The following is a 14,697-nucleotide window of genomic DNA, read 5'->3' as shown; positions in this document are numbered from 1 at the left end:
TATACAGTTGTCAAAATTGTAAAGTCGAAAAACTGTTACATTGGAAGATCAAAAAATTGAAAATTTATAAATGTCAAGAAATTTTGAGATTAAGAATAGAAAAAGTAAAAATCGAATAAACGAAATTTATAAAATCCAGTAATTGAAAAATGGAAAAATTCCAAAGTCCTAAAATTGGAAAAGTGAATAGTTTTAAAAATTATAAAAAACAGAAACAAAAAATTGCAAATCGAAGAAATGTAAAATTGAAAACTCCGAAGGATGGAAAATCGGAAAACTGAAAACTTTAAAAATGAAAAATTGCAAATCGAATAATTGAAGAAACGGAAAATTGAGAAAATTGATATAAAAAAAAGAATAGAAAATAGAAACGTTGAAAAATTGTAAAAATAAAGAAAACAAAAAACCGGAGCGAAAATTGGAAAATGAAAATTTGAAGAAATGAAAAATTGAAGAATCAAAAAATTGAAAAATTTAAAATAGAAAAATTGGAAAGTCGAATAAATGAAAAAGTTTAAATTCCGATGATTGAAAAATTGAAAGTCTGAAATCATAAGTTCGATGTTTTAAAAACTATTGTTATTATTATTGCGCTTTTGAAATGAAAACTAAAAAAATTGAGAAAAAGAAAATCTAAAAGTTGAAAAACCCAAAAATTATAAATTGAAAATTTTTACGATTTGTTCAAAAAACAAGGCAAAGAATCTCCAAGATTCTATCAAACTACTTCAAAAACAAGACCCACAGGGAGTCCTCGAAATTCTTTCAAACTACTTCAAAAACAAGTCGAGGGATCTTTCAAATTACTTCAAGAATCTCCAAGATTCCTTCAAACTAGGTAGTTCAAATCTTCAAATATTCCCCGAGATTCTTTTAAACTACTTAAAAAACAGAGGGGGCCCCCGGGATTCTTTAAAATTACTCCAAGAAACGAAAAACTGAAACATTGAAAAACTAAAAATCGAGAAATTTATAAAACCAAAAAATTGAAAAGAAAGAAAGAAGAATTCAATTGAAAAACTTAAAACCCAAAAATTGTAAAATCGAAAAATTATACAATTGTCAAAATTGTAAAGTCGAAAAACTGTAACATTGGAAAATCAAAAAATTGAAAATTTAAATGTCAAGAAATTTTGAAATTAAGAATAGAAAAATTAAAAATCGAATAAACGAAATTTTTAAAATCTTAAAATTGGAAAAGTGAAATGTTTTAAAAATTACAAAAAACAAACAAAAAATTGCAAATTGAAGAAATACAAAATTAGAAATTGAAAACTCCTGAAATTGCAAAATCTAATTTAACTCCAAAAGTTGGAAAATCGAAGAACTGAAAACTTTAAAAATGAAAAATTGCAAATTGAATAATTGAAGAAACGGAAAATTGATATTAAAAAAGGATAGAAAATTGGGCCGTTGAAAAATTGTAAAAATAAAGAAAATAAAAAACCGGAGCGAAAAATTGCAAAATGTAAATTTGAAGAAATGAGAAATTGAAGAATCAAAAAGTTGAAAAATTGAAAGTCTGAAATCGTAAGTTAGTTATTTTAAAAACTGTGATTATTATTATTATTACGCGTTCGAAATGAAAATTAGAAAAATATGAGAAAAAAAAGAATCGAAACGTTGAAAAACCGAAAAATTGCAAATTGAAAAATTCAGAAATCCAAATATTGAAAAATTTCACAATTTACTTCAAAAACAAGACAAAGGATCTCAAATTCTTTCAAACTAGATAGTTCAAAAACAAACACAAATATCCCCGAAATTATTTCAAGCTACTTGAAAAACCAGACATAAATGAGAGATTCTTTTAAACCACTTAAAAAACTAGACGGGGCTTCCGGGATTCTTTAAAATTATTCCTAAAACAAGACAAGGGATCCCGAAATTGTTTCAAACTACTTCAAAAACAAACTACAAGAGTTTCCAGCGATTCTTACTTCAAAAACAAGACCCAAAGGGGTCCCCGAGATTCTTTCAGACCACTTCAAAAGTCAGACGCAAGGGACCCCAAGATTCTTCCAAACTACTTTAAAAACAACACAAAGGTTCTCCGAAATTTTCTTAAATTACTTCAATAATAATAATAATAACTTTATTGGTACTTAGACAAGCTACAGTTTTGCATTGAACAAAAATTCGTATATACAGGGTGAGCACGCGTTCCTCGATATAGCATTAATTATTAAATAGAAAAAAGTCAAACACGAAAGTTGTACGGTGATTTGAGAAGTATATTTTAACATGATTTTCAACTTTACAAAGTGTTTTGTTTTTAAGGCGTAACACACAACTTAGGTTTTTTTAATAAAACACACTACATATCTCTATATATTTTTATTTTGACGCCCTCTTAGGCTTTACAATCACAGTTTATTTATTAAATTAGGAAGCGACGTTGCCACGTTTTCCCAATTTTCTTGAAATTTTTTGGTAATGGAAGAGTTTACAGAAAAAAATCACAGTAGGGTTATTTTTAGACTTCGTGTTACAACACTTTGTATATATTTATAGATCTACTTTAACGAAATCCATGTTGAAACTAAATCATTTCCAGATAAACCCAGGTTGGTCCAAAAACCCATAAAAGCCATACTCATCAGAAAACGATACTCTTCGGACAGCATACCCGAGAACTCTATAAAAATGGCACGACGAGACCCGACCAAACCCGACGCGCCCCGATTATCAGTGGACAACCACATCAAACTCAACGAAACCCCCGAAAAACTTTGTACTCAACACGAGGAAGAAAAATCGAAAATCTCATCACCACCCAAACTACGAATCAGCGATCAGCTCATAAAAAAACTGGAAGATATGAACGACGAAGAACCGGAGGAAGGAAAAGAAGAGGTCGACGGCGAACCGGAAAAGAAAGTCGAAGAGGTGGTGGCAGACGCTGAGCGCGAAAAAAGCGAAGAAAAAGAGAGCGTGGAAGAAAAGAGTGAAGAGAAAGGTGACACCGAAGTGAACGAAGACGACAAGAAGGAAAACGACGAAAGTAAGAAGGATGAGGGGGAAGTTAAGAGCGACATCGAGACGAAAGTGACTGAGAAAGAAGACGAAGAAGACAAAGGGAAGGAGAAGGAACTTGTCGAACCTACTGTGATAGAGGAAGAGGAGAAGAGCGACGACGCGCAAGCGCCGGTCCTAGAACTATGCGAAACGATCATGAACGTTGAAGCGCAGTCTGTCAAAGACGGCGAAAAAGACAAAGAAAAACCGAAAGAGAAGGAGAGCAAAAAGCGCAAACACGAAGACAGCCGAGACGACACGAGCAAAAAGAAAGAGACCGACGACGACTCTCTCTTCCCCCCGAACAAGATGGTGAAACTCGTACCCATCGAAAACATCCTGCAGAAAAAAAACCTGTCCGAGAGTTCCCCGAGCAAACCCGACCAACTCATCGTGTTGAAAGAAATCCGCGTGATGAAAGACGGCAAAGAAATGCGCAACAAAACGAAGAAACCCGAAGCCGAAAACAGCGCGACGAAGGAACCCCCGGTGAAAATCAAGAGCGAAGTGGAGTCCGACGACGACGACGACGTCCAGTACATGGAAGCGAAGCGTCAGTACTTGTCGGCCTTGAACATATCCGAGAAACAGAAAGTCCCGAGTAAGCCGAAAGCGCACGAAATCCGCACGAGGTCGAAAACCGAAGAGAAGAAAAGCAGGAAGGAGGAGACGACGCCGAAGCCTGCCGAAGAGGCGTCGAAAGACGTTACGAAATCAGCCGAAGTCAAAGAGATCTACATCAAGTCGCTGTCGAAGATGCAAACCCCGAAACACAAGGCCCGAAAGTCCTTCCCCACCCCCAACTACGGCAAAAAGACGATCGTCGCTCGGAAGATCATCCCGAAGACGACGATGGACGACGAGCTGACCATAGTCAACGCGGCAACGCTGCAGCCCTCTGCCAACGTGATGATTTTACCCAAGCTCCACTACACCAAGCCGATGAACCGCGATTTGAGCAGTCCTCCGGTGCTGACGATGTTGCCGCGTGTGCAAGACCAGAACGCCGCCGCCGTGGCGGCGGCGAAGAAGGTGCTGGAGGGCTCGCAGAACTACATCCCCCAGAACGAGGACGAGGAGAGAGCGGCGAGCGGGAGTGGGGGGATTTTGTTGAACAATCTGTTGACCAGTGGGACGACGCAGCCGCCCGTGATCGACGTGGACAGTCAGACGAGTTCTTTCGAGTCGGAGTTGGGCTCTCTGAAGGAGATTCTGCCCGAGAACGTGGCCAAAGGCGTGGGCGATATTCTGTGTCAGCCGCCGCCGAAGCTGAAGCCGAAGCCGGTGGGGATCTTGAACAGCGTGGTGGAGGCGGGGGTGCCGAGCACGGCTGGTCCTGTTGCGTCGAGGATTAACTCGATGGCTCAAAAAGTGAGTTGGATTTTTTTTTTGTGGGGAGAGCGTCATTTGTTTTTTTTAGCTTGGTGATTACTTTCGGAGTTTGTTGGTGGAGACTATTAGTGATTTGGGGAAGAGTAATAATCCGGAGGCGACGATAAGTGGCTTAAAGTACGAGATTGAGGAGTTAAATCATAAGCATAGTATAGAGTTGGCGGAGATTAGGAGGAACGTTTCGATTGTTTTGAAGGATACACAGAAGAGTGTGGTGGAGGAGAGGGAGAGGATTATTAATGAAACGAAGGCGAATTGTGAGATGGAAATGATGAAGAAGGTGGAGGAGGCGAAATCGAAACAGTGGTAAGTGGGGGGTTTGAGATTAGGTTACTAGGAATCGAAGCAAACACACTTCGCACCATAGAAAATAATAATAAAACATCTTCTTTTCTTATTTAATCAATATATAACAATTAATTTAATTTATTTGATGAAATGCTTCAAAAATTTTCATTCACAGCATTCCAATTTCGTTATTCCACTGAAGTATTTCATTTTTTTTGAAAAATACTATTTTTGACGTAGAAAAAGCTTTTTTTTTTCTTTTTAGTGACGTAACATTTCACAAAAGTGCTATTTTTCTGTACCACACAAGCATTTTTTTTTATTCTTAAATAAATTTCAAAAACTAACTGATGATTAAAATTTTTAGATAAAAAAAAGTCATATTTAATGCACTTAAAAAAACATAAGTTGTTGTATTCGAAAAGAAAAAGTGGATGTCATTTCCGAATGAACCAGTGGCCACTTTGTACTAGTAGAATTTTTGTTTTATAGATATTTGTATAATGAATTGTTCTAAATTTCAAACTGTCATTTAATAAAAGAGATCTTAAAGTGGAACGGGAAACTGGGACACCCGGTATAATGCAGAAAAAGCCTTTTTTTGTGTTTGTTTTAAAAATATGTTTAAAAATTTCATTTCATTTTGTAAATTTCTGTTTTTCAAAATAATTAAAGGAGATTCTGAAAATTTTCGAATTTTCTGTGTGTAGTTTTTGATTTTCAAAAAATCTAGAATGTCTATCAGCTTTTCAAAATTTTGTAATTTTACTTGATTAGTCGCTAAGTAAATTTTGAACTACACTTGTAGTAATTAAAATTTTTAAATTAAAAAAAATAAATCAATCTTAAGATTTTGAAAAAATTTAAAATCGAGACATTTTAAGTATTGGCAAAGGCACCGTGTATTTTTATATACACTTTTTTTTGAGTTCAAACATTTTAATTTCTGAGTGAAATTAAATAAAAAAAAAATGGAATGTTTAACGCACTTAAAAAAATATTCTTTTTGAAAAGAAAAAGCGGATGTCATTTCCTAGAAAACCAATGACCACTTACTCTTAGTAGTACTTACAGATTTTTGTGTAATGAAGCGTTCTAAATTTCGAATAAGAAATATTACAGTGGAACAAGAAGCTGGGACACCCGGCATAACACAGAAAATTCCTGTATGTTAAAAATAAGGTAGAGAAATGTTCGTCTCGATTTTTTGAAAAAAGTGGATGTCATCTCCGAAAAAACCAATGGCCACTTTGTACTAGTAGAATTTTTGTTTTATAGATTTTTGTGTAATGAAGTGTCCTAAATTTCAAACTTCTGTCATTTAATAAAAGAGATCTTAAAATCGAACTGGAAACTCGGACACCCGGTATAATGCAGAAAATTCCTGTATATTAAAAATATGGAAAAATGTGTGAGTGAATTTCAATAATTGTAACTTTAATCTTTGGCTTTCTTTTCTACTCAAAACATATAGTTTTCTTTAAAGAACACGATAGTTAAACATGTTTTCAGTTTCTTGTTGGGAAAAGAAAATTTTGTATATTAAGAAAAAAATGGACAAAATATAAGCCCCGCCCACCCACCCTCTCTCAATTGTGATGAATTTTTTATTCATTGTGAGCCGAGGGGCGGAGCTTAGTTGCAAAATCGTCATTTCTGTGTAAAAAATACCCTGTGCAATATGTTTTCAAGAGGGTAAAATTTTATAAAGAATATATATTTGGCAATTGTACTCCACCCCTCGGTTTGATTCCGAATGAAAAATTCATCACAACTGAAATCGGGGCGGGTGGGTGGGGTTTAATCTGTCTATGTTTTTTTTCTAGTATGTATAGTTTTCTTTCAAGAATCTTTTGGCACAAAGAACAAGAGATATTATAATAAAAAAAGTCAACGTATTATTCAATAATTTTGGAATGTACTCCTGACGTTGAAGATCATTTTAAAATTTAAAAGGAAAAGGAAAAAGAAATTCGACTAAGAAAAATAAAGAAATAAGAAGGTAACGAATCAATATGTGATTCGAAACAAAAGTTTAAAGCTGATTATTATTATTTTATATTATACACTGACACAATTTCTGAAAAATTTGCACTTCAACACAAGTACGTGGGATTTTTACACAACATATATATGTAGTTAAAATCCTTAAATAAAAAAATGTTATATTTAACCCACTAATAATTAAAAATTATTATAAATTATTCAATTTGAAAAAAAAAGTGGATGTCATCTCCGAAAAAAATCATGTCTACTTTGTGCTAATCGTGTTTTTGTGTATTGAAGCGATTTAAATTTCAAACTTTTTGTTGCAATTAATAAAAAAATCTTAAAGTGGAACAGAAAACTGAGACACGTAACGCACTTAAAAAACGGAAATTATTTTATGTGAAAAGAAAAAAATAGATGTCATTTCCGAAATAAACAGTGGTCAGTTAGTGCTAGAAGTATTTTTATCTTGTAGATTTTTGTATCATGAAGCTTTCTAAATTTCAAACTTTTGTCTTTTGATGTTTGTTTTAAAATATGTTTAAAATTTCCATTTCATTTTATAAATCTGTTTTTGAAAATTATTAAAAAATATCATTGAAATTTTCAAAATTTCTAGGTAGTTTTTGATTTTTGACAAATCGGTCGATCAGCTTTTCAGAATCTTATCATTTTAATGTTATTAAATTTTTATTAGTATGTATTATTATATTTTTTAGTATGTAAGGGAATTTCAAGAACTGTAGCTTTAGTAGGTATAATTTTTAAATAAAAAAAATACATAATAATAAAAAAGGAATCTTAAGGAATTGAAGCATGTTAAAATCTACATCTGTATTTTGAGTATTCGCTAAAGCTTTTTTTTGTGTTAAAATTTTTAAATAAAAAAAAAAGTGGATGTCATTTCCGAAAAAATCAATGGCCACTTAGTGCTAGTAGTATTTTTATCTTATTGATTTTTGTATAATGAAGCGTTCTAAATTTCAAACTTATGTCTTTTCAATTAATAAGGGAGATATTAACGTGGAACAGAAAACTGGGTCACTCGGTATACTGCAAAAAAATCCTGTGTATTAAAAATAAGAAAAAAAAGTTCGTCTTGATTTTTGGGTGGTTTTTCTATTTTCGAAAATTATTAAATGAGTTGTCAGAATTTTCAAAATTTCAAGGTGGTTTTTGATTTTCACAAAATCCGAAATATCTAGTAGCTTTTCAAAATTTTATATATATGTTTTTTAATCTCTAAGTAAATTGAAGAACCGCTGCTTTAGTAGTTAAAATATTTGAATTAAAAAAAAAATCAATATTAAGATTTTGAAAAATCTTTAAATCTAGACATGTTGAGTATTCGCAAAGGCCGTTTATTTTTGTGTAAATTTTCGCGACTTCAAAATTTTTAAATTCAAGTGAATTTCGAGAACTGTGTCTATAATAGATGATTTTTTTAAACAAAAAAAGTTGTTTATTCTATTTGAAAAGAAAAAGTGGATGTCATTTCCTAAAAAACGAATGGCTACTTAGTGCGAGTAGTATTTTTATCTTATAGATTTTTGTGTAATGAATTCAAACTTTTGTCGTTTCAATTAATAAAAGAGTTATTAAAATGGAACAGGTAACTGGGACACCCGGTATAATGCAGAAAATTCCTGTACCTTTAAAATAAGGGATAAGATCGTCTTGATTTTTTGTGTTTGTTTTCAAAATATGCTTACAATTTTCATTTCAACTTGTAATTTTTCCTGATTTGAAAATTATTAAAAAAGATTTCCAGAGAATTTGCAAAATTTCTAGGTAGTTTTTGATTTTTGAAAAATCAAGAATGACTACTAGATTTTCACAATTTTATCATTTTATTTGTATAGATTGATGTTATTATTTTTTTAAACTCTAAGTGAATTTCAATAATTAGTTTTAGGAGTTTAAATTTTTTAATAAAAAAAGCAATCTTAAATAGTTGAAAAAAAGTTAAAATCTAGACGTTTTTACTATTCGCAAAGGCACAGTTTACTTCTATGTAAATTTTCTTGAATTCAAAATTTTTAATTTCTAAGTGAATTTCAAGAACGTGGCTTCAATAGTTACAATTTTTAAATAAAAATATGAAAGTAAAAAAAGTTTATTTACGCACTTAAAAGAAAACAAGTTACTCTATTTGAAAAGAAAAAGTGGATGTCATGTCCAAGAAAACCAATGACCACTTGGTACACATACTAATAATACTTTTATCTTTATTTTTTGTGTAATGAGACGTTTAATTACAAACGTGTATCTTTTTAATTAATAAAATAGTTATTAAAATGGAACAGGTAACTGGGACACCCGGTATAATGCAGAAAATTCCTGTACATTAAAAATAAGGAATAAAACCATCTTAATTTTTCGTATTTATTTTAAAAATATTACATTTTGTAAATTTTCCTGTTTTTAATAATTGTTAAAAAAGATTGCCAAAGAAATTTCAAAATTTGTAGGTTGTTTTTGATTTTCGAAAATAAAGAATGACTACCAGCTTTTCAAAATTTTGTATATAATTAGAATTTTTAAGTAAAAATATGAAAATAAATGTTTATTTAACGCACTTAAAAAAAAACAAGTTATTCTATTGAAAAAGCGTCCTAAATTTCAAACTTGTCTCTTTTCAAAAAAGAAATATTAAATGGAACACGAAACGGCAACACTCAGTATAATACAGAAAATTCCTGTATACAAACCATAAGAAAAAAATGTTCATCTTGATTCTTTGTGTGTTTGTTTTAGAAATATATTTAATTTCATCTTGTGAATTTCTCTGGTTTTAAAAATTAATAAAAATATTGTGAGAATTTTCAAAATTTTCAGGTAGTTTTTGATTTTCTAATAATCTAAAATATCTATCAGCTTTTCAAAATTTTGTAATTTTAATGATATGATTTGTTATTAAAGTTTTGACTTCTTTTATAAGTCTCTTAAATCAAAAACTGTAGCTTTATTGTTTAAAATTTTTAAATTAAAAAAAAATAATCTTAATTTTTTTTAGCTTAAAGTCGTATTTTGTGTATTCGTAAACACAGTTTATTTTCATCTAAATTTTCTCAACATTTCAATAAAAAAAATATATTTAAAACATTTAAAAAATATAAGTTATTCTATTTGAAAATAAAAAGTGGATGTTATTTCAGAAAAAAAATATATGGCCATTTAGTGCTAGTAGTATTTTTATGTTACAGATTTTTGTGTAATGAAACGTTCTAAATTTTAAATTTTCGTCTTTTCAGTCAATAAAAGAAATATTAAAGTGGAACAGGAAACTCAGACACTCGGTATAATGCGAATAATATGAAAAAAAAAGTTCTTGATTTTGTGTGTTTGTTTTAAAAATATGTTTAAAATTTTAATGTTTTCATTTCAGTTTGTAAATTTTTGATTTTGATAATTATCAAAGGAAATCGTTAAAATTTTCAAAATTTATAGGTAATTTTCAATTTTCGGAAAATCTAATAGGTCTACCACGTTTTCAAAATATGTATTGTAATTTTAACAATGTGCATTTTTATTAAAATTATCACTTTTTTAATCTTTTTAATTAATAAAAGAGAAAAGGGAACAGGTGACTCGAACACCCGGTATAATGCAGAAAACTCCTGTGCCTTAAAAGTAAGGGATAAAATCGACTTGGTTTTTTGTGTTTGTTTTCAAAATATGCTTACAATTTTCATTTCAACTTGGAATTTCCCGTTTTAAAATTATTAAAAAAGATTGCCAGAGAATTTGTAAAATTTTTAGGTAATTTTTGATTTTCGAAAAATGACTACCTACCAGCTTTCCAAAATTTTATCATTTTAATTATATGTACACATTGATATTATTATTATTTAAATCTCTAAGCGACTTTCAAGAGTTAGTTTTAGTTTAAATTTTTAAATAAAAAAATTGGTCGAAAGTTATTTCGACAGAACATTTTTTCAAAGACATATATATCACTTTGGATAGGTGCAGTGTAATACTAATGATAACAGTATTGTACTCCCAAATTTTCGGGAAAACGGAGTGAGCCGTTCCTGATTTAATCAATAAAATAAATTGACTCTTTCATTAATATACTGAGTCGCCCTGTATAAGCAAATCTAAAAAATATTAATGCAGTGATAAATTACAAGTATAGCTTTATCATATTTTGCATTTATTCAGCAATATTTGAATTGAATATTTCTAAAAATCTATTATCTACCACCTTTTCAAAATTTTGTAATTTTAATGATATGCTTTGTTATTAAAGTTTTGAGTTTATTTAGTCTCGTAAGTGAATTTCTAGAATTGTAGCTTTATTGGTTAAAATTTTTAAATTAAAAAAAATCTTAAAAAATTTTTGAATGAAGTCGTATTTTGTGTTTTCGCAGACACATTTTTTTTTTATGTAAATTTTCTCGCCTTTTTAATAAAAAAATATTTAGTATACCTAAAAACATAAATTATTCAATTTGAAAATAAAAAATGGATGTCATTTCTGAAAACAAAAAAAAATATGTTATCGATTAGGAAATTGGGTACACCCGATATAATGTATATTAAAAAGATGGGAAAAAGTTCTTGGATTTTTTGTTTCATCTTGTGAATTTCTGATTTTGAAAATTATTCAAAGAAATCGTAAAAATTTTCAAAATTTATAGGTAATTTTCGGTTTTCAGAAAATCCAATAGGTCTACCACGTTTTCAAAATATGTATTGTAATTTTATCAACATATATTTTTATTAAAATTTTCGCTTTTTTAGTTTCTGAAACAACTTCAAAAACTAGCTTCCATAGTTAAAATTTTTAAATAAATAAAAAAAAAAAATCAGTACTAAACTTCTGAAAGATCTCAAAATCTAGACATTTTGAGTATTCGTAAAGGCACAGTTTATTTTTATGTAAATTAAAAAAATTTAATTTGAGTGAATGTCAAAAACTGCAGCTTAAATAGTTAGAACTTTGAAATACAAAAATGTTATATTTAACACACGTAAAAAACATACATTACTCTATTTGCAAAGAAAAAGTTGATGTCATTTCCGAAAAAAAAAATCATTGGCGACATAGTGCTAGTACTACAGATTTTTGTGTAATGAACCGTTCTAAACTTTAAGCTTCTGACTTCAATTAATAAAAGTTAATAAAAGAGGTATTAAAGTGGAACAGGAAAATAGGACACCCGGTATGACACACAAAAATCCTTTATATTGAAAAGAAAGAAAAACATTCTTGAGTTGTTTAAAATTTTTACTTCAGTTTGTAAACTTCTGTTTTTGGAAATTATTAAAAGAGATTGTGAAAATTTTCAAGATCTCTAGTCAATTTTTGATTTTCGAAAAATCTGTCTACCAAATTTTCAAAACCATTGTCATTAAATTTTTATTATTATTATTTTTTAGTCTGTAAGGGAATTTCAAGAACTGCAGCTTTAATAGTTAAAATTTTTAAATAAAAAAAAAAGTTATACTTAACGCACTTAGAAAACATACGTTGCTCGAAAGTTGATGTCATTTCCAAGAAAACAGTGGCGACATAGTAGTAGTATATTTATTTTACAGATTTTTGTGTAATGAACCCTTATAAATTTCAAACTTTTGTCTTCAATAAATAAAAGAGATTTTAATATGGAACAGGAAACTAGGACACCCGGTATAATGCAGAAGATAATAAAAACGTGAGGTTGCTGTCACATAGATCTTTTAAAATTATACAAATTTGCTCAAAGAACTACAGGTTTAGTTTTAAGAATAAAAAAATTACAAGGGTTGTATCAAATAAAAGAAACACTGTGTATAGTATGATAATTTCAGCTGTGACGTCTGATGCGTATTCGCCGAACCAAGCAAAAATATTAATTTTAAACATTAAAATTTGACATTCCAGGTGTGCGAATTGCTCAAAAGAAGCCCAGTTCTACTGCTGCTGGAACACCAGCTACTGCGACTACCCGTGCCAACAGAAACACTGGCCCAAACACATGAGTAAATGCACGCAAACGTCTGGCCAGAACCAGTCGACGAGTTCGCCGGTCCGACCCGCAGGCCAGCAGCTCGTCCTCACACCAACCGCAGCACCAAAATTCGGGGTAAAACCACCAAAAACCGCCCCCCAACACACTAAAAATTCCCTTTGCAGACCCTCTTCGCCAAGCCGCAAAAGGTGTACCTGAAGAGGACGACCGCCCCGTTCAAGGTTAGTCTCGAAACACTCGGTACACTTCCCACGTGATCTAGCGTTATTTTTTCTAGCCCACGACCGGCAGCCACATTACCCTGGTGGAGTCCACCCCCGGGAATTTCGAACTGTTGGGCAGCGGCCCCATCGCCGTCAACGGCAAAATCCTAGCCAGTACGTCAGTGATAGAAAAGATTAAGTGTGGTAACATAGTGACAGTGACAGCGCCGTCTGGCCAGACGAACACGCAACTGACGAGTGTTAATCAAAAAGTGAACACGGTGGCGAAAAGTACTGCGAGTTCGGCGGACAGTGAACACTAGACACTGGTGTGGTGTATATTTTCGGCTTTACAACAAGTTTTCTACTAAGACTGCCAGATAATTATATCAAATTGCGTTATGTTCAGAGTTGTCGTGTTTTTTAAGATCTGATATTAAAGGATTTGTTCTGTAGGAGTTATAGAACGTATGGTGTAAAAAGCATATTTTTAGTGGTATGTTAACTCTTTTTATAACACGTTATTATAGTTTCTTTTTTATTTACTATAGTGTATGTATGTGAAGTTGAATAAAAACAGCTTTATATTTTGAAAGGCGTAGACTCGCGGTTTTACGAGTGAAGTGGAAGTGAATAAAACTACCCCTAAAGAGGTAAAATAGGGGATGGAAGACTTAGTACTTCTCTAAGATAGTGGCGGATATTTAGTTAGTCAGTCGTTCAGTCATAATACATACAGGGTGAGTCATTAAGCACGTATTCCTCGATATCTCATCAATTAATAGAAAATAGAAATAGAAAAAAGTCAAGGACCAATAAAATTAGGATGCAACGTTGCCACGTTACTCCAATTTTCTTGAATTTTGTTTGCAATGGAAGGGTTTATAAAAAATATGCTACAGTTATTTTTAAAATCTGTGTTACATTTTTTCAAATAGAGCACAAAAATAGAGTAAGGTACTGTAATTCATTGTAGTTTTCTTTTATACACACTCTGTATAGTAAAGTTTGATTTAGTTGATACCACAACAAAACAGGACCTTTATTTATCTTTCCACAAAATATTGTAAGACAGATTTTGAAAATTATCCTATTGCGTTTCTTTTTTTGTGAACCCTTCCGTTGTCAAAAAATTGGAATAACGTGGCAACGTCGCATCGGAATTTCATAAGTAAACTGTGGTCCGAACATTTCTTGAATTTTTTTCATCAAAGCTTAGATCAATTTTTCATTTTTTTTGTTCCAACCTTCGAATTTTTCAATTTTAAAATTTTGATTTGTTTTGGTTTCGGTTTTTTATTTTCTTTGATTTTTCGATTTTCCAATGTTCCCATTTTTCAATTTTTTTGTTTCTCCAATTTTATCAGTTGTTGGATTTGCAATTTTTCGTTTCGGTTTTATTTTCTTTATTTTTTCATTTTTTCGGTTTTTCAATGTTCTGTTTTTATTTTCCAATTTGAAATTTTTCAGTTTTTGGATTTTGTAATTTTTTGGTCTTCAATTTTTCGATTTTTGAGTTTCACGATTTGCAATTTTAATAGTTTTGTTTTTAAATATGCAATAATAATGTTTTTTAAATGTCACATTTTCAATTTTATGGTTTTAGAATTTTTCCGTTTTTCAATTATTGGTTTTCCAAACTTTTCATTTATTCGCCTTTTCAATTTTTCAATTCTTCAAATTTTCAACGTGCTTTTTTTCGCTCCGGTTTTTATTTTCTTTATTTTTACAATTTTAATTTTTTTCAGTTCTCCGTTTCTTCAATTTTTCTAATTGCGATTTTCCAATTTGTTAATTTTTTTTTATTTCTTCAATTTTGTGATATGCAATTCTTCCAGTTTTCATTT

At 30.7% G+C, this 14,697-nt stretch overlaps 1 protein-coding gene across 3 annotated transcripts in view; it reads left to right on the top strand.

Annotated features, from left to right (window-relative positions):
* LOC135131029 (MYND-type zinc finger-containing chromatin reader ZMYND8) overlaps window positions 1-13,445 on the top strand; it is a 50,172-nt gene extending 36,727 nt beyond the window's left edge. For all 3 annotated transcript variants that reach the window (XM_064058544.1, XM_064058543.1, XM_064058545.1), the window contains 5 exons: window positions 2,558-4,389; window positions 4,439-4,716; window positions 12,560-12,761; window positions 12,812-12,868; window positions 12,925-13,445. In XM_064058544.1, coding sequence (XP_063914614.1) covers window positions 2,558-4,389; window positions 4,439-4,716; window positions 12,560-12,761; window positions 12,812-12,868; window positions 12,925-13,173 — 2,618 coding nt within the window. In that variant the 3' untranslated portion in view covers window positions 13,174-13,445. The remainder of the gene's footprint in view (window positions 1-2,557; window positions 4,390-4,438; window positions 4,717-12,559; window positions 12,762-12,811; window positions 12,869-12,924) is intronic.
* Window positions 13,446-14,697: the final 1,252 nt, after the last annotated feature.

The sequence above is a fragment of the Zophobas morio genome, unplaced genomic scaffold (genome assembly GCF_036711695.1).
Source record: "Zophobas morio isolate AGI-343-1 ecotype UQ-CSIRO unplaced genomic scaffold, CSIRO_AGI_Zmor_V1 ptg000018l, whole genome shotgun sequence".
NCBI lineage: Eukaryota > Metazoa > Arthropoda > Insecta > Coleoptera > Tenebrionidae > Zophobas > Zophobas morio.
This window is presented reverse-complemented; position numbering and strand designations above follow the sequence as displayed.